Source organism: Benincasa hispida, chromosome 10, assembly GCF_009727055.1.
Source record: "Benincasa hispida cultivar B227 chromosome 10, ASM972705v1, whole genome shotgun sequence".
NCBI classification, from domain to species: Eukaryota; Viridiplantae; Streptophyta; class Magnoliopsida; order Cucurbitales; family Cucurbitaceae; genus Benincasa; species Benincasa hispida.
Window position 1 is genome coordinate 22,351,763 of NC_052358.1, and position 22,623 is coordinate 22,374,385.

Consider the following 22,623-nt stretch of genomic DNA (forward strand, 5'->3'; position numbering starts at 1 on the left):
CACTTAGAAACTGTGCTTAAAACTACAAGCATTCAAAAATGTACTTATCAGGAATAATTTTCACTTGAATCCCTTGCAACAACAGTAGGTCATAAAAATCCCAAAATAATAAGAGATTCAACTCGTTTCATTGCAAGTCTTATTTTGCATCCTTTCAAAAACCAGTTAACCCAACTCATAGGCTATTAATCAAGACAACCCATCACTAAAGTTAAATTCATTAAATTTCTATAAAATACAAATTCAAAGTCATATATTAGAAACTACAAAAAAATGTGCAACTGGCTGCTACACCTCAATTCACAAAAATCAAAACAAAATTTACTTCTTTAAGTTGTATTAATGAGTAACATGAATAAATAAAGGAAAACTAATACAAGTAAATGTCACCTCTTTGTTCCGCTTGGAAGTCCAATTAGGAATGGCACATGGTAAGGCTGCAAAATTTCACCCCCCACTCTTGAGTGATAAAATTGCTTAAAGAATTCACAATCTTCCAACGGTTAACCTGGCTACAGTCGGGCGATTCTTATAGAGCCTAAGCGAGAGATAATATAAGCAATTCATCTTTCTACCATATTTCAATGCTTCCTGGAATGTAGTTCTCACTGGAGGAACGAACATGCCCCAATGCAAATTTGTAGGTGAAGAAACCTAAGTTATGAACTCCCTACGCGCTGTCTTTTTGCCGAAAGATGATCACTACCATTAATATTCTTCTCACTGTGTTTGTGATCGAAACTCCAGCCAACGAAATCAGACTCCGAGAACAAGGTGGTGGGGGGTGCTTGGTAGAATGCCAGAGGGACTTGCTTCAGTTTCTTTTTCAACTGCAACCAAGAACACCATTCAGAACAAAAAGAACATTTGAATTTTATTTTATCTAATTTTTATTCTTTGTTAGGGAAGTGATGCAACATATGGATTTTAGAGATGATATCAAAGGTCGTAAATAGCTAGGAGATTCATCCCGAACAAAAGAGAAAACATCCACTCTTTCTATGGAATAATAGTCGATAATCTTAACCATTACAGTTTCAAAAAGGACAAAATATAACCTTACAAGAATATATAAAATAGCTAACTAATTATAGCAAAATTACCGAACCAGTGAAACTTACCTCCTGCCCGAGTATTGTAGAGTATGAACCGGCAACAAAATCTTTAACATCGATTTCATTTGTTTTTTATCTCACAGTCAGATCATTCTCAAGGGACAAAACTAACCTACAAGAACATAAGGACTAGTTTTCAGTATGAAATCCAAAGCAACAAAAGTTTCTGGATCAATATTAAACTGCATACCTTGAAACAGAAGGACAATAATGGTGTCGAAGACTATCAATTTCCCAAAGTGAACTTCCTGTACCAATAATTCTTGTTAACAAGGATTAATCACCAAATTTAAACCACCACACAATAAAAATAAAGTGGCCACCAGTAGGATTAACTTAAAAAGGCATGATTCAAATTGAGCACACATGGATGATTGTGGAACAAACAACCACGACACGTAGCTAACTGTATTTTCAGCCATGAAATTTGACAAGACTTATGAATTAAAACATCTTGTGTAAAACATTGGAAAGTAAGTCAAGAAAGCAATTTTGACAAGTGATGGTGATATTAACAGTTCACCATAGGAATACTAATTAATCCACATGTCCTTGTCCCCTTCCCTCCAACAGAGAGAAAATCCAATTGGAAGGCACGGAATAAATTATCAAACGCATGATGATAAGAATATAATCCAAGAAATTAAAGGGAAAAAACCACCAATTTACAAAGTCAAAAGGAAAAAAGAAAAAAAAAAAAGAAAAAGACAACACTTACTCAAGGCGCTAGATTTAATAGGATCAGTTTCCTCATAGTTAAAATGGTCGATGCCTGGCTTCATGTTGGGTGTATCAGCATCAACCTCTGAAGCATCTGCGCCTTTAGCAACCTCTTCACTTTTTGAATCATCATTCTTACTCTCACTAACATTCTCCTGCTCACATCATACATACATTACATCCCAAAGAAAACAAGAGAAGTTGATGGACAGGTTATAGAATCTATCTATAACAATTAGATTAAAAACAGTACTACCTTCAATCATAACCAATATCCTACGGTGAAGGACAGTTTTCAAATAGAAATTCAAATCTTCAGATCTTATCATAGAAACTGCCAGTTATAAATTTATAAAGATATTAAGAGAAAATGAATCGACAGAGCATCAGGCAAACATCCACTCACTCAAACTACAGGGGGAAAAAATCTACTCCACCCGCCGCTGCCCATGATCAAAGTTTTGCCGAAGAAATTGAACAAAATCGGAAGGGGAAAGGAGTGTAAAATTTAATACCGTCTCGTCGAAAACCAGACAAAGGAAAATTAATCGTTAGAGATGAAAATGGATGGAAGAAGAACAAGTTTCAACTTCCATATGAAAAGAGGCTGATGGCTAGGTGAACACACCTGATCTGGCGGCGAAACGAACGACGACATAACAAACGATGAATGGCGGCGGAACGAATGACGAACGACGATGGAACGAACGCCAAACGACGACGGCGACAAATCTGGTGAATGAGGCGGCAGATCTGGAGACACGCGAACGAAACGTACAACAGATTCGGCGAACGACAGATCTGAAGACACACGAACTATGATGAAATGAGCAGCAGATCCAGCAGAACGACCAGCAAATTCACTTTGGGAGAGAGGAGTGAGAAACGAAATGAGTAATAGATATGGGTTTAGAAGAGAGGAGTGAGAAAGAATAGGGTTTGAAGAAGGAAGTGTGAGAATGAGAGGAAAAAGAAAATTGGGTCTTTAATGTCGATTTAAAACCGACATTAAAGCTACCCCTACAATGTCGGTTTTAAACGGACATTAAAGATCCACTTTTTTTAAAAAAAAAACAAAACCGACNACCAGACCTAATATTACACATACAATCGGTCTAGTGAGTCATTTTCTGTCCAACTCAGGTAAGACTCACTGGAAAAAAGTGAAGTGGATCTTTAGTGTCGATTTAAAACCGACATTAAAGCTACCCCTACAATGTCGGTTTTAAACGGACATTAAAGATCCACTTTTTTTAAAAAAAAAACAAAACCGACATTATACATCCAATTTCAGACACTAAAGCCCAAAATTCTTATAGTGAACCCTCATCATCTAACTTGATAGTAGAGATGAAATTTATCTTCATCCTAGGTACAAACCTGACATCTCGTAGTACTAACTTTTTCCCAAACTCTATCTTCAAATTAGTGTTCCCAATCCCAACGATCTTAAAAACTTTATCATTCCCCATCCTCGCTAGATCTTGATGTCCTGATGTGAAATATGTGAATAAACTCTAATCTGAAGCTATATGTACAAAAGTTGTACTATCAATTGTCCATTCAGATGAGTGGCTACTGTTTTGTGTGTTACACTCAACATAGGCAGAAACATCACTCATTAATTCTTCATCAGTTTCAACCAGATTTATCATTACTTCTTCAGTTTCAACCTGATTTACCTCTTATTTTCTTTTCTGATCCTCTTCTAGTTTCCTACACTGATTTTTGAAGTGACCTTTCTTGCGACAGTAATAACACTCTACCTTCTTAGTCCTATTCTTCCACTTTTTATTACTGCTACTCCAACCTGTCATTTTCAGAGTTTATCTCATCTTTACCTTTAGTCACTGCTAAAACTGAACCTATAGTGGATTCTTTACTACTGTCCTTCCTACGAATTTCTTCAGATATAGCTAAATCACAAATCCCTGAAAACTTTAAAGAGTTATCCCTAATTGAATTAGACACTACAATTTTCATCGTCTCCCAACTATCAGGTAAATACATTAATAACTTAATAGCATACACCTCATTAGTAAATTATGTCTTAATAGATTTTGATTAATTAAAGTGATAACCTCATTAATATAGTAATTAACAAAAGCATCCCAGCCATTTTCATGTTGAAATACTTCTTAAGAAGATAAACCCTTACTATTGGCATACGGTTTCCCATACCTATTTGTAAGCGCCTCCATCAACTTCACTACATTAGTCTCATCGGCTACAAGACTAGCAACATTCATTGACAAACACATCTTGATGATTGTAACAACTTATTCATTCAGGTTCTCCCAATCTTCATCTGACATCCTTTTCGATCTCTCTTTTAATGTCTTAAGCAATTTCTTGTAAGTTAAGAATCCTTAACTGCATCTTTTAATACCCAAAAATTTTTCCATCAAATTTCATTATTCCCTTGAACCCTCTTGGCTATGATAATCCTATGACTCCCCGACTAAGAAAGCTCTGATACCACTTGTTAAGGACAAAAGACCTCCCACATTAGTTACTACTAGGTTGTAGAAGTGAATCCTTAGTTTAATACCAAATCATCATCTTAATTTTGGAGTGATATCAATTAAAGCTCTAAACTATTTGATCAATTTATATCCTAAATTTTCGTAAGTATATCTATTTATACTCACTATTACCTTCCGTTTGGACAAACATTATGAGATACTTATAATTTTATCAATTATATCCCCAAACTTTTATAAGCAAATCAATTTAAACTTTCAATTAGTATTTCCCTTGAAATCGTCCATACATATATCATTTCTAATTATCTAGTTTGTTAATTTGTCATTTGAAGAAATCTACACACATATAAGACTTGACGGATGGACAATTTTAAAGGGATAATCTTAATAAGTGGTTTAAATTGATACATTGTTTAATTGTCAAAATGAACATAGTTCAACCGACATAGTGTTCATAATATCAACTTTGAAGTCATAATTTTAATTTTCTCACTCCATATATTGTAAAAAAATTGATACAATTATAAATCTCACGCATTGTTATCAAAATTTGTACTTACTAAAGTTAAGATTTTAATGTGATGAAATTAAAATTTTGAAATTATTATATTTTATTGAGTCTTTTAAAAGGTCACCGTGGTGCCGCCTTGAGTCAGTTTCTTCATTTGATAACAAACTAAGATTCTGGGAGTTTTCCATTGGCGCGCTAACCAGAACACAACAACGGAGCTGCCATGGATGATCACCCGAAACAGAATACAGAACGGCTCCGGAAGAAGAAGAAGAATAAGATATCACTTGAAGACTACCTCGATTTCTTCTCCTCTAAGAAGCAAAATTTCCTTGCCGTCAATTTTCTGAGTCAGGTCCTGATCTACATTGTTCTTTATTTTTCCTTCCTCAGCAATTTCTCTCTGATGATCTGTTTGGATTTCCTTTCGAATTCGAATTTCTTGCCCGTTGACTTTTCATTCGGTTGATTCTGTTTAACTCTATGCGCAGATCATTCGCATGCACGGCTACATGAACATCAAAGGTACGAAGGTGAGTTTCCGAACCGATACCTAAGTTTAATTTTATTAGCTGAAATTTGAGAATTAATCATTATCACCTTCTGTGTTTTCAATCTCTTACGCAATGTTCATCAATTGGTTTTAGTTTGAATTCATAGCTTTGAAGAATTAGAGAGCACTTACTCTGGTTGTTTGAAATTCTTTATCGATTTTGTTCTCTGTGTTGCTTCTTAATATGGATTAATAGAACTACTAAACTTCGAGGCATCCGTTTTTTCTTCCGATGAACTACTTTAGCATATATGACTGAGAAGAATCTGGAAAAGGAAATTAGAAAACGGTGCTACTCAGAACCAGAAGTAATTTGGTGTTGCGTCTTAATATTGATTAATAGAACTACTAAACTTCGAGGCATCCGTTTTTTCTTCCGATGAACTACTTTAGCATATATGACTGAGAAGAATCTGGGAAAGGAAATTAGAAAAAGGTGCTTCTCAGAACCAGAAGTAATTTGATGTTTTCTTACTTCTCGTCTTATTGAAAGCGATTAATCACATGCACATCCATCCTCTCTCTCTTGCTTAGAATGTATTGACGGATGCCGTAAACACTATTGATCTGATCAATCTCTCTCGTTCCACACTCAAAGAGAGCATCTCATCCTCTGCGACCATTCCGCTTGAGGCCGTAATTTCGGACCTTGAAAACCTCGAATGGCAAGAATGCTGTGTAACATCAGTTCTGAATTTCAATTCCTGGAAACAAAATAACTCCGATCCGAGTCCAGACCACCAGAAGCCGACTTGTGCTTCAAAGAAGCCAGAAAAGAAATTACGACTACCGATAGAATGTCCTGGTGAAGAAATCGAAGCAATTGATGGAGTTTCCTCGTCTTCTGCCTCGAAGAAGCCGGGAAGTATATTAGAACCTCAGAGTAAAAGAAAGAAAACAGCTGCTTAAAGTGGTGAGAAAATTGGTTCACTTCACTTCACTTGATTTGATCACTTCTCTTTGTTTTCTGTTTTACTGTACTAATCGAGTTAAATCAGCAACTGTTTCTCAGTTTGATTTTCTTTTTTCTGGGCAACAGTGGTTGTTTCTGTTATTGTTCTACATTCAAATCATTTTGGAGTTTGGACTAATGTATCCTTGACTCTTCTGTTAAATCCGTCGAGGCATAGCAGCAACAGGTGACTTCTGATCTCTGAATTGTCTTTATATTTCTCGTTTGCTTTTGAAGATGACAATTAATTAATTCCACTGCCTTCTGATCAAGAAATATCCGAGTTGTGTTGCTTCCTCTGCCATGTTATGCCTATTTCTTCCATTACATTCACACAGTGGAAGAAGAAAATGGCGATAAATTTTTTTATAGATGAATCAGTGATAGATTTCAAGATTGCTAGACAAACAAAATTATTTTATTCAGATTAAAGTAAAACACAACAAGAAGAGATACAAAATAATTCATAATCTATTAGCCTTTAGAATTTTTTGATACCATGCTAAGGTTTCGATCCAATTTCTTCATCCTACACTGATGCTTCCAACACTGACACTGACTTTTCTTCTTCCAACCCACCATCTCCCCACCATCCTTTTCAATCTCCGCTTCGTTTCTACTTATTGCCGAAGCCGATCTCACAAGCTCCGCCGCTGCGGCCACTGTCGCTTCATGGCCGTCACTCTCTGCCACATCAACGGTATTCTTCTTTTCCCTACTCTTCCACAACTGTCTCATTCTCTCCCTAACCTCACAAACCAATTCCTCATGCGGCCCCTCACAAAACCCACACCGGAGAAAGCCCTTTTTGCCGGATGTACGGACACTTCTTACTTGTTCGAACCCAAATGCAAGACTCAATGCCTCGTTCAATGAACTGGGTTTCTGTGGAATCATCCATTCCTTGAACTCTTCCCTCAATCCGTCAACGAAAATTGCCTTCAACAAGCCATCGGAAAGTGTATTGCCCGCCGGCCATTTCCTCAGAATCAACTGCAACCTCAGAAAATACGAACGTACATTCTCCTCTTGCCGTTGATTTATCGTCATAAGCTCCGATCGCAACTGATCAGTCAATTCAATTTTATTAAAAGCATCCAAGAAACAAGACTTCAATTCTTCCCAAGAAATCGGAAGGTAGGGCTCGATGTTCAAGTCGTACCAAAGCGCCGCCTCACCCTCTAACGTCACCGGGAAGATTCTCAGCATCATGTCTACGGAGGCCGCGTTGTTCGCACGGCAGACTTTGGCGAATCGGCTTAAATGTATCATCGGACACTCATCGGCGCCGCCGTGAAAAATCGGCAACGGTGCAACGTTGATGTATGGAAATACAGTTTGGGCGGCGTTTGGCGTCTGTAAATACGTTGGACTGTTGTTGGAGGCGGATTCTGCGGCGGTTCTTAAATCAGAGGGCTTGATTTCTAGAGATTTTGATTTGGGGTTGGGTTGGGAGTTAACGGATTCAGAAGCGTCATAGTCGTCTTCGTTCGATGCATAGAGAGATTGAGATGGAGAAACATCGCAATCGGTGCCGGTGGTATAATCGACGTTACGTCGCCGGAATGGCAATAGCGGCGGTGAACGCCTGAGTTTTCGCGCCATCTGAAAGCAAGCAATTCAGTAAAGAAATGGGTCCGTACAGAATTTGAAGGAAAAGAAACGGTCTGTTCAAAAAGGCATGAATGTCGCTCGTGTCTGTTGGAATTAATGGGCTTTATGGTTTGTTGGGCCCAGTTGTGCAAGCATCGTTCCGGAAAGACGACATTCGGCATGCTGCTAAGTCTTGAAGATTTCTATTTAATGATATAAAACTCCCAATTGGTCTCTAAAAACAAAATTTGAAGACTACAAGAATTCAATTGTGCTTACATTTTCAGTCGGAAATAAGCTCATCAAACCTCAAATTTCATTAGAGGCAGTATACGTTAGACATTGCTCACACTTATACAAAATCAATAAAATCAAATTCATTTTCACTAATTAAATTTACTCCAAAATCTTATGGGTACAATATTTAGAAATATGGTGAGTGCTATAAATCTTTTATTTCAGTTGATGAACTACTAGTGATGAAATTTTCTCATCTCCAAAATTTTGAGTCAATTTTTGTTGTGTAACTTTGGTAGATCACATTTTGATTTTATTTAATGTTCACATTTTACTTAAAGTTGCGGTTCTATTCGCACGGTTAAAATATTACACTCTCATGTGGTTAGATATTTAAATATCAATCTTCTAATTTAGGTACTCTCTAAGAAACTTATTTTTTATTTAAAAAAAATATATTACATAATACATTTCTCTAAAAAAATGTTTTCAGTAACAACTTTTTTAGTTGCACCATATTCAACAGTTAGTATATTAATTTACAAATATGTTCTTTTTACTACCATTTTGGAAGCTTTTAAAACAATTGCCCTCAAATATTTCCTTAAAAATAATTTCAAATATGCTTTAAAAGAAACATAAAAAAATAAATTAAGGCTAAAACTTACAAGTGAAAAGGTATCCTAATGTAGTCGTTCTTTTTAAGATTAGCTAAGATTTCATTTAGTAACCATTTGATTTTTTGTTTTTTTTTTAAAAAAAAAATTAGCCATTTTCATTTATATTCTTACAATGATTTGCATCATTTGAAGTACAATGATTAAATTCTTAACCAAATTCAAAAAACCAAAAACAACTTTTTGAAAGTTATTTTTTTTAGTTACCAAAATTTTGCTTGGTTTTTTAAACCATTGATGAAAAGTTGATAACAAATAAAGAAATTTGGAGGTAGAAATAGGGTTCATAGATTTAATTTTCTAAAACAAAAACAAAAAACAAAATAGATACGAAACGGGCATAAATTATCTTTATTTTACAAATCAATGTAATTTAAAAAATAATTTTATTTACATTGATTTTAGATTAACAAAATACGAAAAGTAGTTAAAACTCACACCAATCAATCTTAAGTTACATATCAATTGTAATGTATGTAAATCGCGAATATAAATGAATTGCTTATCATTATAAATTTTGTCAAGTTTATAGGTACTTATCTATCAAAACCTATATGTTTTAGATTTTTATATCAGAAATCGTTGCTTTACATCAGTTATCACATATCATAGAGACTAGAGATGTCCATGGGGCGGGGCGGGGGATGCTATTCCCCATCCCCGTCTCTGCTCCCCATTTCATTCTCCATCCCGTGAAATTCTCCACGGGGATCGGGGTGGGGATTCCCTGTGGGGAATTTGCGGGGATCGGATTCCCCACGTGGAATTATTATTTATTTTTTGTAAAAAACCATTTAATTTAAATCACTAATGTGAGCAAATTTTAATTAAATTATTAACTTTCTCACTAAATTGTTTATTATGGTTAGTTTTATATGAAAATTTGAATTTAAAGATAAATTATTCAAATTTTGGCTAAAAAAACTAATTATTTTTTTTTAGTAGAAAGAAATAAATATAAATCAAATTATTCACATATATAATCTAAATTTAAACATTCAATTTAAACATATTCATTATGTTTCTCAATAAATAATAAAATTTGAAATTTAAATGTAATATTTATATAATAATAATAGTAATATAACATTATGAACGGGGTAGGGTCGGGCATTCCCCGTCCCCACCCCGTTTAACTCACGAATTTTTTTTTCTCTCATTTCCTCCACCATTCTCTGTCTAATCGGAAAATCTCTATTCCGTTTGGGATTGGTCCCGTGAGATCCCGTTCCCGTGGAGAAATTGTACATCTCTAGTGGAGACCTTAAGGCGGGAGAAAGACCACAAAGCATCACCCATTCCCAGATATTTCTTCTTCTATCTTTTTCGGCGTTTATTTTAATTTAAAAAAAAAAAAAATCGATAAACTGAAGCAGAGTAAAGGAAACTGTGGAGCTCCATCTTCAATCCCATCCTCATCTCTAATATCAATGGCTGTTCTTAACTATATCTCAGCGACCTCAACTCCCATCTCTCAGGATTCTTCAGTTTCACCTCCAATACCAGACCCAAGGCAAACCAAGGTCATTCTCCCTAAAAAGAAGCCGGAAAAATGGTCCACTGGAGTTTCCCCCGGGGAGTACGGCGGCCCCCCTACCACAACGAAGCTCCGTAAGGTATGGGGTGGTGAAAAAGATGACCCTTTAACCTCCGACGATTATATCTGGAATAGAGAATTCATGGCCCGGGTGAAAAAGTTTGTCAAGGACCAACCTGATGATTTATCTCTTACCGTCAATAAAGCTAAGGTTTCCCTTCTAATTCCTTCTCCTTCTCGCCCTTCCCTGTTTCTATTCAATTCCGTTCCACCTTACTATTTTCATTATTAGTTAGTGATTTTTCAGTTATCCGTCTCTCTGCTTAATTCGTCATGGAAAATCATTTGGGTGATTGGACATTGATTCTTTCTTTGCTTGATTGAAGTGAAATGCCCATTTTAAGCTATATTTACTTTGGTTTAGTCTCAAAGTGTTGAACTATAAGTGTTACTCATTATCTATATGAACTTTATAAAGTATACTCTTCAATTCTTCCTTTTTGAGAACCAAGCACTTGCTAGATTATTCGGTTGTCTTGGAAATGGAAAGTGTACAGGATGTGTTTTATGATGCCATCTGTAATATGTTGATTAATGATAGTTTGACCGCTGATTACATGATCTTATTGTATTAGGACGAGCCTTCTGGATTTCTTAGCTTGAATAGAGTCATGGCCCTTGATAGGTTGGTTCTCACTTCTTACTTATATGTTAACTGCAATCATGTTTTTTGTTATTCTGTGTTTCAGCATTATAATGTTATAACTTTCAAATAATGCACGTACAGTTTGGAAGTTGATTTAAGCAAAGAACTATCAGCTCCTCCAGTACCTAGGTCAGAAGACTTAGTCGAGAAAAATATCCCGGTATGATGTCGTTATTTATCTCACCCCTGAAATCTTTCATAAAATGTGGAAGATTCTATTTCATTGACTAATTATGTAAACGACTACAGAGGGTATTTGTGGAATCTGAGCAATTTTGAGTACCCTGAGATCTCAGAAGATCTTTAACTTGTTACATTCTCTTTTACTAAAATGGCAATGAAATGATGGGTCAGATTGATAGCCGCAAGTCACCCAGATGGAAGTTAGCACCGACAAGGCGTGAGCAAGAGAAGTGGGATAGGGCATATAAGGCAGCTACTGGAGGCAGTGTGAGTCCTTTGACCCCTTTGGTTTATCTCTAAAGTCTCATCTCAAGAGTCCATCTTTTCGCATGGTGCTTTGAAATTGAAATAGTGTTAATTTTATGGTTTGATTTGAATTTCTTTGGAGGTTATGAAGCTATGGCAACTTATAAAATTTAGAATGAAATATTTCTTTAAGCTGTTTACTTGTTTTGAAAAGAAGCTTAATGCTGAATTGTAGGACGTGATGTTTCGAGAATTGAGGCGGCCTCAAGGGGATCCAGAAGTACTGGCTGCCTTATCCAGGGAACAGTATTTTAAGGTGCTTTGTCGTAGAATGGCTTCATGATATTTCTATTTACTGTTACACTCCTTTGTTTCATGTATTGAGTGTTGTTTGCTTCCCTTTTGTTTTCTTTTGTCTTTTCAGTTAAAGAAGAAGATGCAAATTTTAACATTGGCAATAGGAGGTGTTGGTTTGTTCTCAGCTTATGTTTCATATTCTCCAGAAGTTGCCGCTAGGTTTGTTTGATGTTAATTTCTTTAAGCTATTTTGCTGGCATTCTAGTAATGATCTGGGTGGTCTCGTTTTGAAATATTGACTGCTGCAAATGCATTTAGTCTTAGTAATCAACTTCCCATTGTTATAAGTTGATCTGATAAATTGTTCGGAAAACTTACAAATTTAGTCCCTTAACCTTGAGGTTTGTATCTATTGGTCTCTTAGCTTTCAAACTTACAACTTTAGTCCCTGAATGTTCGAAATTTTTAAATTCACAGATCTACTAGACTCTTTAGAAATGGCCAATGGTACTCCTTTAAAATTCAATTGTTTTTTCTTAAAAAAAGAAATTGTTGCCAGAGACCTATTCGGCATGAAATTGGAAGTTTAAGGACCTAATAGACACTTTTGAAAGCCTAGAGACCAAATGAACACGTAAGTTCAAGGATGGGACTAAACTTGTAATTTAACCTAAATTGTTTTTATGGTCATACAAGTTGTTCGTACTAAGGGTAATCTGATGCACACAAGTGAAAGAATACCTCAAAACTTTATTAAAATGATAATTGAATACACAAATGGCTACCTATTTATAAGTAAGGCAGCAAGTTTTAGCCGAATAGGTGGGAAACCAGATGGATAAGTAACTGGTTACAAACAACATAAAATACAAAACTTTAGTCAAGACTTAATGAAGACTAAAGATGCAAAGGAAAGATTATAAAAGACGATGAATAAAGGCCAAGAAACTACAAGAACATCAAGATGTCCTAGAAAATTTTCGTTTTCTTTTATGCCTTCCTCCCTGGCCTCTAAAGCATTCAAAACAAGACCTACAACCTTTTCCCGCCAGCAGTTTCAATTATAACTTTTATAGATGCTCCATTCCTTATTAACATAAAACTTTGGATTCTATTTTCAGCCACGATCCACAAAGTGCAATTCATTATCTTTTGTTTTTTTTTTTTTTTTTTTTTTTCGTTTTATGTCTCAAACAAATTGAAACGGTAATTTTAAAATCAGATCATCTAACATATCATTTAGTACTTTATATTTCAGGTAATGCTTGTGTACTCACTAGTTGCAAGTATCCAGACGATCCTTTTTTTTTCCTCTGTTTTTTTAGACAAAATAAAACTTCTGCTGAAAAGTGCCCATGTATTGAAAAAGAGGGAAAATGTCCTCCCAATCCAAGTGCAAAGGAGATCAGATAAATACTCTTAAATTGATATCAATAGGAAAAGAGGAGCAATTAAGAAAATTTTTGCATAAAGAGCTCCATGAGGAGGCTATAAAAGACGTAAGCTCCAAAGATAAAAACATATAGAATTGTCTACCCCTTCGAAAACCTCTGTCAATTTCTAAGTTTCTCACATACTGCCTTCGCTGCATTTAACCTGCTTTGGGCCCTGAGATGAGGGTGGGATAAGAGCATGTGAGGTTTCCCTTAAATTTATTGGAAACGCTATTGAACCCTGAACTATATCTATGAAAGAGGAACCATTGTTAAAGAGGAAGAAAAAAAGGAACCATTGGTTAGTGAGAAGAAATGGAATGGGTTGAGAGATGAGATGATCTAGGTTCTCATTTCTATTTTGGCAAGGCATCATTGGTGATCATGCATTTGATGTTTTCTATTGTACACCTATTTGTATTGTCATTGCTCATTGTCTTCACTTCGCTCAATCATTACCTCAGTGCAGCACTGGTATTTGGCCAATTGGGGGTAATTCATAAACTTCACAGTGTTGAGAGAATAAAGAAAACACTCATTAAAAAATTAGTGAGTAAATACAGAGAGGTATTTATATAAGAGAAGCTAACAGGATAAAACAAAATATTAACCAACATAATAACAAAATATTAACCACCCAATAAAACTAATACTTCCCCTCAACATGGAGAGAAAATATCTAGAACTCCCATCTTACTGATCAAAAGAAACAGACATGCAGCAGACAAAGGCGTCATGAAGGCATCAGCAAGCTGCAAATCAGACTGGACTGGCAACAATTTTATAAGACCATCAGAAATCTTATCTCAAACAAGTTGGCTATCCAACTCAGTATGTTTTGTACGCTCATGAAAAATAGGGTTGGAAGCTATATGTTCTGCAGTCTGACTATCACAAAACAAAAGAGCAGGCTTTTGAAAAGGAATTTGAAGATCGTTAGGCAAATACGAGAACCAAAGCAAGTAACCAATCCCAAAGCACGATACGCTGCCTCTGCTGAAGATCGTGATGCAGTTTGTTTCTTGGACTTCCATGACACTGAAGAATTACCAAGAAAAACACAAAAAAACCAGTAGTTGAACGCCTGGTTTGAATCAGCAAATGCCCTGAGCTGGAAAAGGAGGTGTGACTGGTAGAAAAATGCCTTGTCTTGGTTTAGCTTTAAGATATTGTTGAAGACGGAAAACGACAGTTAATTGGGACTTATTAGGCTAACAAACTGACTCAACTTATTCACTGCAAAAGTAATTTCAGGCCATGAAATTTTTAGATACAAGAGGCGGCCAATAAGCCTTCTATATATGATGGGATCTGGCAACAAATCAACATCAGAATGCTTCAGTTTGAGAAAAGGATCCAAAGGAACAGCCTTAGGACGAGCAGCTAAAGGACCTAATCTTCAAGGAGTTGAAGAGTGTAATGACGTTGAGATATAGAAGAACACGCAAGCTCAAGCCCCAAAAAATAACGCAAACAACCAAGATCTTTCAGCTGAAAACACTCATTAAAAAGCATCTTTAGTTGCTCAATAACAGAGGAGTTGCTACCCTCTACCTTGGGTCTTTAGGTTGTTTTCTTCCTTCCCTGTGGAATTATGTTTCTTATAAAGAAAAAAAAAACACGCACACAAAATGAGAGAGAGAATGACTCTGCCTTCTCTAGAAGAGCATCCTCCAAGATCAAGAATGATTTTTCTTTTCAAGTACAACTTGCAACTTGGGAGCAATCTCTTTGATAAACTAAAAATGCCAAGACGGGTTGAAATTCGAGAGGAGTGGGGGGGATTTAAGTTGACTCAAACTGCAAGTATGCTTTGGTTTGAATCAGTCTATAGCCCTAGTTTCTAGGGTGGTTGCTGATATTTTTATTTGTAGTTTGTTAGTTTAAATTGCTATATATTTGTGGAGTTAGCTTAACCTTCTTTAGCATTAGAATGCAAGATACCTCAATGCAAGATACATGGAGGATTGTGATTACTGGGAAGCAATTGAGCAAGACTATGATATTGCTCCACTTCTTCATAACCCACCAACAAACCAAATCAAGATTTACAAGAAGGTTGCAAAGAAGGCAGATAAGAGAGCTTGCCTATATTCAGCTACGTCTCCGACATTATTCAACAAAATTATGTCTTTGAAGTCAACAAAGGAGATCTGGGAGTTCCTCAAAGGAGATGAGAGGATGAACGGCATGAATGTGTTAAACTTGGTGAAAGAATTAAGAGAATGCAAATGAAGGATTCTTAGTTCATTAAAGAATATTCAGATAAGTTTGAGTTTGTTAACAAGGCAAAAGCATTAGGAACTGATTCATCTGACAATAGATAGGTTTAGAAGATTCTTGAAGGGGTAGGCAATTGTCAAATAATCGATGTAAGATCAAATAACTGATTTATCTGACAATAGATTTAGGAGTGTTCATCAGTCAGTTGGCATTGTTTTTAGGCAAAAGTTGGTGTCAACCATCAACATGTCGATTTCCCTCAGTTGGTTTCCAGCAGTTTTGAAGTGTTGGGATGTTGACCAACCATCCATCCATGCAGGCAGGCATGCAATTTTGGTCAGTTTTCGTAACTGGTGAACTAAACAAAAACAAAAATTGAGAAAGAAGGAAAGTAAAAAAAGGGAAGAGAAAAGAAATGGGAGAAAAAAAAGAAGAGATGGAGAAGAGAGAATGAAGAACTAAAGAAGTGAGAAATGGATAAGAAAAGAAAAAAAAAAAAGGAGAAGAAAAAAGAAATCATGAAGAAAATAAGAAAGAAGAAAAAGGAAAAAAAGAAGGAAGAAGAGAGGAGACTGAGAAGAGATTGGGATAAGAGACAAAGTAAGAAGAAAGGAAATGGAGAGAAATCGAGAAAGAAAAAAGGAAACAATTTAGAACTTTTTATTTATTTTTTATAGTAATCCTCTCTTGGAGAGAGGATGACCATTAAATTGGTCTTCCTCTTCCCAAGAGAGAAAGCTTACAGTATTTATTATTACTATTATTAGTCTGTAATGAGTTGGTCGGTTTGGGCTTTTATTGAGCTCTTCAACCAACTTACAGTCGGTTTTGGCAAAACCAACTCCAACCAAAGCTATTGAAAAATGATCAACCGATTGGTTCGGTCAGTTTTGGTTGATTGAGTCGGCTTTCAGCCTAATTACATTTGCACCTAAATAAATTGGTTCAATATTGAAACTAGATTCTTTTGGTCAAATAAATCAGTTTTTTATGCTCTTGCCTTGTTGGCATCTCAATCAACTTGTCCAAGTACTCTTTGATGGACTAAGAATCTTTCATCTACATTCTCTCAAATTTTCTCATCAAGTTCAACACTTTCATGGTCTTCATTCTCTCATTTTCCTCCATACTCTCCTCTGAGGAACTCCGAAATCTACTTTGCTGACTTCATGGTCATAATTCTGTTGAATATGACAGGAGACACGGCTGCATATTGGCAAACTCTAGCGTTTGCCTTCCTGGTGACCTTATAAGCCTTGATCTGGTTTATTGTATGATCATAATCCTCCATGTAGGCTTGCATTCTAATAGCCCATATTTCATAGTTTTCACCATAGGTGGAGCCTGTGAAGAAAGACAGCTTGATTATGACTCTTATCTCACTCAATTCTCACAGTTATTTACTCGGTTTTTCTTTAGAGATATCTCACTCAAAGGCCCCTTAAGAATTTAGGGCTCAAATACCATTGAAGATTGAAAGAGAAATGGGGAAATTTTACATTTTCATTCAATCACTACTCGAAATAATTCCAGACTTTAATGCTAAAGAAAGCTTATCTAACTCCACAAAAATAGTAACTTGGCACTTGGTATTGATGTATGAAGAAAGTGGGGAAGACCTTATCCACCTCTTTCTTAGATGTAAATTTTTTTTAACTTGTTTTTTATGGCTTGGTAAGCCCTGAGAGACTTTAGGCAGTTCGTGGAATAATGTATAGGTACCCTTTTGCAGAAGAAAGGGAAAGTACTTTGAAGAAGTGCTAGTTGAGGGCAAGGATGAAAATATATCCGCCGATATATCTGTAAATTGAACGGTTCAATATCAATATTAAATATCCATAGATATCCCAACATCTTTTATGCAGACTCGTAAAACATAAAAATGTCTACTATTTTGTCCAATATGAATATGACTACTAATAACAATATCCATAAATTTGTTTTGGAGTAAAAACAACTTAATTATTAATCTAAATAAATTTTTTAAATTTTGTGACTTGCAGAAATATCCGTTAATATTGATATTTTATCGATATATACATAAAATTGAAATCTCGATATCAATATCGACATCGATATTTTAATCCTTGGTTGAGGACTTGTGTTGTTTATTTCATTGGACAGACATGCCAATATCTCCAAAGGAGTTGAGATGGATTTTAACTGCTTCTTGACTCTTTTAGCGGTTGAGAAAATGAAATCGATTGAAAAAATAAATATTGCAGAAACAAATCAATATCTCAATCTTTGTTAAACAAAGAGAAGAAAATGAAAAATGAGAGTGAAACCCAACGATGAATAAACTTCTTATTGAAGTAGAAAATGTTTGTGATGCAAAAATAAGATACTCAAAATGTGATATACAAAATGTTGTATAAGAAATGTGATACAAAAAATGTTGTACTAGAAGTGTGATACGTACTTTTCATGGAAGTTCACCTTTATATAGGTACAAGAATAAATCTAAACTTACAATTTATATAGGTACAAGAATATATCTAAACACACAAATTAAAAACAACATTAATACTTCAGGAAACTTAAAATATAGATTAGATTTAACATCAACTTTAAATTGAAAATTAAAACTAACAATAAGTTACTTAAAACACACAAAACTGAAATTTAATGAGGAAAAACCTCAAATCTCAACAAATTTCTTGATTTCTAGTTGGACTGCCTTTGAAAAGTTATTTTGTAATTATACTCCCTTTTTTTATTATCAATTCCATTATGGAAAATTTTCTGCAACTTTTTTGGACAGTCCTGGGTGATTTCTTATCCCCATGTTACCCTCTTCCTTTTTTCTTTTTTTTTTTCTTTTAAATTAAAGAAGTAAAAGGAAAAAGTGAAATGCTTTGGTCTTTTGTCACGAGTCATGAGTTATGAAGACTGTTCGCCACTTGATCATTCCACCATGTTATTAATGAATGTTGAGTTTCTAACTGTTATTATTTTGATCATTCAACTAGCATGTGTATGTGCTGAGGACCTAAAGGTTTGTAGTTCAAATTTCTGCCAAACTAACAATTTAACAATTTGTTGAGAACATGGGATGATGTGGTACGATACTTTGTTGGAGACACATTCGTAGATTATTTGACATTTCCTTCCCAATTTCAGCTTTGGTGCTGGGCTGATTGGTTCTCTTGTGTACATACGAATGCTGGGGAGTAGTGTGGATTCTCTGGCAGATGGAGCAAAAGGACTTGTTAAGTATGTATTACACAACTCTTTTGGTTACAGTAGAGTATTGATGATTTTCAGTAAAGCATGTTGTATTCTATTTCTCTCATAAGATTATGGTATGAGCCATGGTGAATTTCTGTGTTGTTCGTTCTTATGATTTTAAGTATGGACCGTGCATTTTCTTTCATTTTTTCTTAATAAAAGTATGGTTTCTCGTTTATAAAAAAACAGAAGAAAAGAAGAAAAGACAAGATAAGTATGGTGCATTCCCAAGCATCAAGATCTTTTAGGACAAATCTATATAAGATAATTCACAATTCATCTTGTCGATACAGGTGGTGTTTTGAGAGTTTATTTCTATAACATGAAGCTCCATGATTGGAAGTCACGAAATATACATTCTATGTTGATCATTCTTTGTACCAGTATATTGAAATACTGATTTAGTTTTTTCTTGAAGAACAAGATTGAACTTGTTGAACCTCATGTCGTCTTAACGAAATTGTTGCAGAGGAGCTGTTGCACAACCACGGTTATTAGTTCCAGTCATATTGGTGATGTTATATAACCGTTGGAACGGGTAAGTATGCTCACTACCTTGTTAGTTTTGCCAATATTTCCCCCTCCATATGGCCACCATAAAGCATTCACACCAATTACCAGAAAATTCATTCTCTCTCTCTTGTCGTCTATTGTCATTTTGAACTGATAATTGTTTTAGGAAATGAAAACGTACATACGAAGAGATGTGAATCCTGTAGGCCCCCCCATTACTGATTGTGTACTTTTTCTCTTTTGGAATAAAGCCTGGTCTTACTCTTGATTGACACCATAGACTTTGAATTTAGGATGTGAAATCAACAAAACATTTTAGCAGACACGGCTGGGGTCCTAATTTTCCAAAATTTCTGCCCCTTTTTCTTTGTAGTATTCTTGTTGAAGACTATGGAGTTATGCAATTACAGTTGATACCAATGCTAGTTGGATTCTTCACATACAAGGTTGCTACTTTTGTTCAAGCTTTAGAGGAGGCACTTACCGTGGTTAAGAACAAGCCGCAAGCCTAGGATATACATGTGCATATTTTCCTGGTTCAAACTTTCTTCTGGTTTATATATACACACATTTGTAATGTATTCTTTGACTATATTGATTCTTGATCTCTTTCGCCCAAACATTAACTTCTTTTAGTACAACACATAAAGAGAAAAAGATGGCAAAGATATGAATATTTGGTGACGAGACAACAGGTAAATGCACCAACTTATGTCATTTGCTGATCAATCTGTGTAGTTTTGAGCTGTCAATTGTTGCCCAACTTGACATATCATGTACCAACAACACTGAAAATGGGCAAAGGGTAGAACTGAAAGGACCAAAAAAAAGGGAGAAAAGTGAGTAAATTATGGTGGTCCCATTTCTTGAATAAAATGGCATAATAAGATTCCAACATAGCTTTCTTAGAGGGATAATCATGGTGGGAAAATAAAAATGAAAATATGACAAGTAGGTGAAGATTTTCATCCTAATGATCAAAACAGACAAATAGTATTTGTTGGCTTTATACCCCTGGTTTTTGGTTCAATCATGTAAAGTGATGACTTTTTTTTCCTTCAATCTGTAGGAACTAAACTCCAAGACACTCTGTTTGCATCCACAACAAAACTAAAAACAAAACTTAATATTCACGAGTGTTGGCATTAAGTTGAGTTATAAAATATAGAATTAATATGTTAGAGTTAGAAAGTTTTTGTTTGAGTGCAAAGTTGTAAGATGAAATTTTTTTGAACAAATGTGCAAAAAAGAGAGGAAAGATGGTTCGATAAATATGCAGACTTCAATAGTTCTCAAAACTATTGAAGTTGAGTTATATAACATCCACTTATGAAGTCTGTGGGTTAAATACTCTAGAAATGTTTCAAACAATATAATCTTTAAATTGTTTAATCAACAAGGATAAGTAAAGTGAAAAACCCCCACAAAAAGAAAAAAATTCGAGAGAATAGTACAAGAGTAGAAAGTAAAATGTGATTCATTATTGATAAAAGGGTTTATTTGGATTGATTTTTAAAGTGCTTAAAACATATTTTTTGTACTTAAAAATTAGAAGTACTTGAAAAGTCAATCCAAACAAGTTAAAAAGATGATTGAACGTAAGATAAATGTAGGCGTATATGGGGGAAGGGTTACCCTGACTTTCAAGAAAAGGAAGGGAAGGAAAAGAAAGAAAAAGAGAGAGATTTGTGGGGTATAGTGTGGCCTGCACCACACCAACTTACCAGCTTAGTGGCAAAGGGAAGCAGAAAATATTCTGAAAACACAGCAACCAATTGAGATTTAAATGATTCTATGAACCCAAAAAGAAATCACTAAACAAAGGAAAGCGACATTCAGAAGGTTGGCCTTTGTCTCTTCATCAGTCGGTACAAAATGCCAAAAACTTCATTACCCTATTTGTGATAGTTGTTTTCAATCTTCCTCCAACTTTGGGAGAAACCTTACCCTTCATTACCTTATTTAGAGCCTCTGTCCTATTCCCTCATCCTTTTTCTTTCTTTTTCATTCTTTTTTTCTTTATCATTTGAACCAATTGATAATCAAATCTCAACCATAATTAATTAAGAAAACTCTATTCTAACTTCTATGTGTGAAAACACTGCCTATCATTTATAAAACCTTTCTTCAATGAGATCTAAGATTCTAAATAAGCCAAGTGTTGCAGTTAAAATTTTAGACATAAATTTTTACCTTCATAACGTGCGTCGTAAGAGGTTACACTCTCTTAGTCAGCCTTTTCTCGTTCTCGGATCACTTGGACACATAATTGAACAACACTAAAGCAAACCACACAAGCACACATAATCTAGCTAATAGGAAAAAGCCTCAAGCTTTTCTCCTTTTATTCTCTCTAAATCACTTCACAATCTCTTAGACCGATGGTTGGCTAAGAGAGGGTAACCTCTTAGGTTGCACGATATAAAGGTAAAAATTTATTGTTTGAATTTTAACCCTATGACACCAAGTTATATGGCTACATTTTTGGGATTATTTTGCTTAAAGAAAATCGCCCTTGATCAAAGAGGTATGGCTAAGAAGTTGGATCTCTTTGCCCTCCTTTTCGTACGGTCAGGGTGTGCCTATTTTCTACTATATTACTATGGATTTGGGTGTAAAATTTATTATCGAAGAACATATTTTGCTGTATCCTAAGATATACTCATCTTTATGCATTCTACTCTAATCAGTCATACAACATAAATAAATCAATAATACGTTAAAAAATATATGTGGAGAATTTGTCACATGGTAAACTATGATTGAATAATTGGGTGTGTATAAAGACGAGTGTAGTCTAGTATACATCTAAGTTTTTTTTTTTTTTTTTTTTAATGAATTTGGTTTTTTACTTGTTGGACTTAGTGAACAAAATGTTAAAGATTGGTTGCATAAATAATAATCAGGCCTAAAATAATAAAAGATGAACTACAAGGGTAAACATATAAGTGATATGACACAAAATTAGCGTCAGATATCATTGATAGTAGCTATCAGTGATAGCCATATTAGTAAATGATTAAAAAATTCACGTGCAACCCATCATTTCGTGCTTCTTTTCCAATTTTCTTAAATTGAAAACTATCACTGATAGAAGCTATTAGTGATAGTCACTGTAGCTACCATTAGTTTCTATCATTGATAGTTACTATATGTGATAGTTTTCAATTGGAGAAATATTAATACAACCTTGAAATAGTAACACTTGAGATATTAGCTTTCAATTTGCTACTAGTTATCAGTGGATATCATTGGTACATTTCATCAATTAAAATCAAACTTGAAATGGTAACACATAAGGCAATCGGTGGCTATTAGTGATAGATTTTTATAAGTAGTTATAAACTTGGAAAGGAAACCATCAACTTTCAAATATTAACGTTTAAAGTTATAAGTGTTAGAAGTCTATC

At 34.9% G+C, this 22,623-nt stretch overlaps 2 protein-coding genes and 1 long non-coding RNA gene across 4 annotated transcripts; 2 read left to right on the forward strand and 1 right to left on the reverse strand.

The window, feature by feature from the left end:
* Positions 1 to 706: 706 nt before the first annotated feature.
* On the reverse strand, positions 707 to 2,270 carry LOC120089215. 2 transcript variants are annotated; one of them, XR_005485096.1, is made up of 4 exons: positions 1,834 to 2,270; positions 1,306 to 1,363; positions 1,122 to 1,227; positions 707 to 830 (listed from the first exon to the last, which is right to left on the reverse strand). It is a non-coding gene; the product is annotated as an uncharacterized LOC120089215 (long non-coding RNA). The 2 variants fall into 2 exon arrangements; XR_005485095.1 differs by having other exon boundaries at positions 713 to 1,227.
* A 2,729-nt stretch (positions 2,271 to 4,999) lies between these two features.
* LOC120089183 lies at positions 5,000 to 6,320 on the forward strand. The gene is made up of 3 exons (XM_039046597.1): positions 5,000 to 5,187; positions 5,324 to 5,365; positions 5,920 to 6,320. The coding sequence occupies exons 1-3, from the start codon at positions 5,056 to 5,058 to the stop codon at positions 6,292 to 6,294; spliced, it is 549 nt and encodes a 182-aa protein (XP_038902525.1). The 5' UTR covers positions 5,000 to 5,055; the 3' UTR covers positions 6,295 to 6,320.
* A 3,725-nt stretch (positions 6,321 to 10,045) lies between these two features.
* LOC120088283 (protein CONSERVED ONLY IN THE GREEN LINEAGE 160, chloroplastic) lies at positions 10,046 to 19,942 on the forward strand. The gene is made up of 9 exons (XM_039045466.1): positions 10,046 to 10,592; positions 11,017 to 11,066; positions 11,169 to 11,247; positions 11,442 to 11,537; positions 11,752 to 11,832; positions 11,941 to 12,032; positions 18,593 to 18,685; positions 19,170 to 19,238; positions 19,587 to 19,942. Exons 1-9 carry the CDS (start codon positions 10,275 to 10,277, stop codon positions 19,723 to 19,725), a joined length of 1,017 nt encoding a protein of 338 aa, XP_038901394.1. The 5' UTR covers positions 10,046 to 10,274; the 3' UTR covers positions 19,726 to 19,942.
* Positions 19,943 to 22,623: the final 2,681 nt, after the last annotated feature.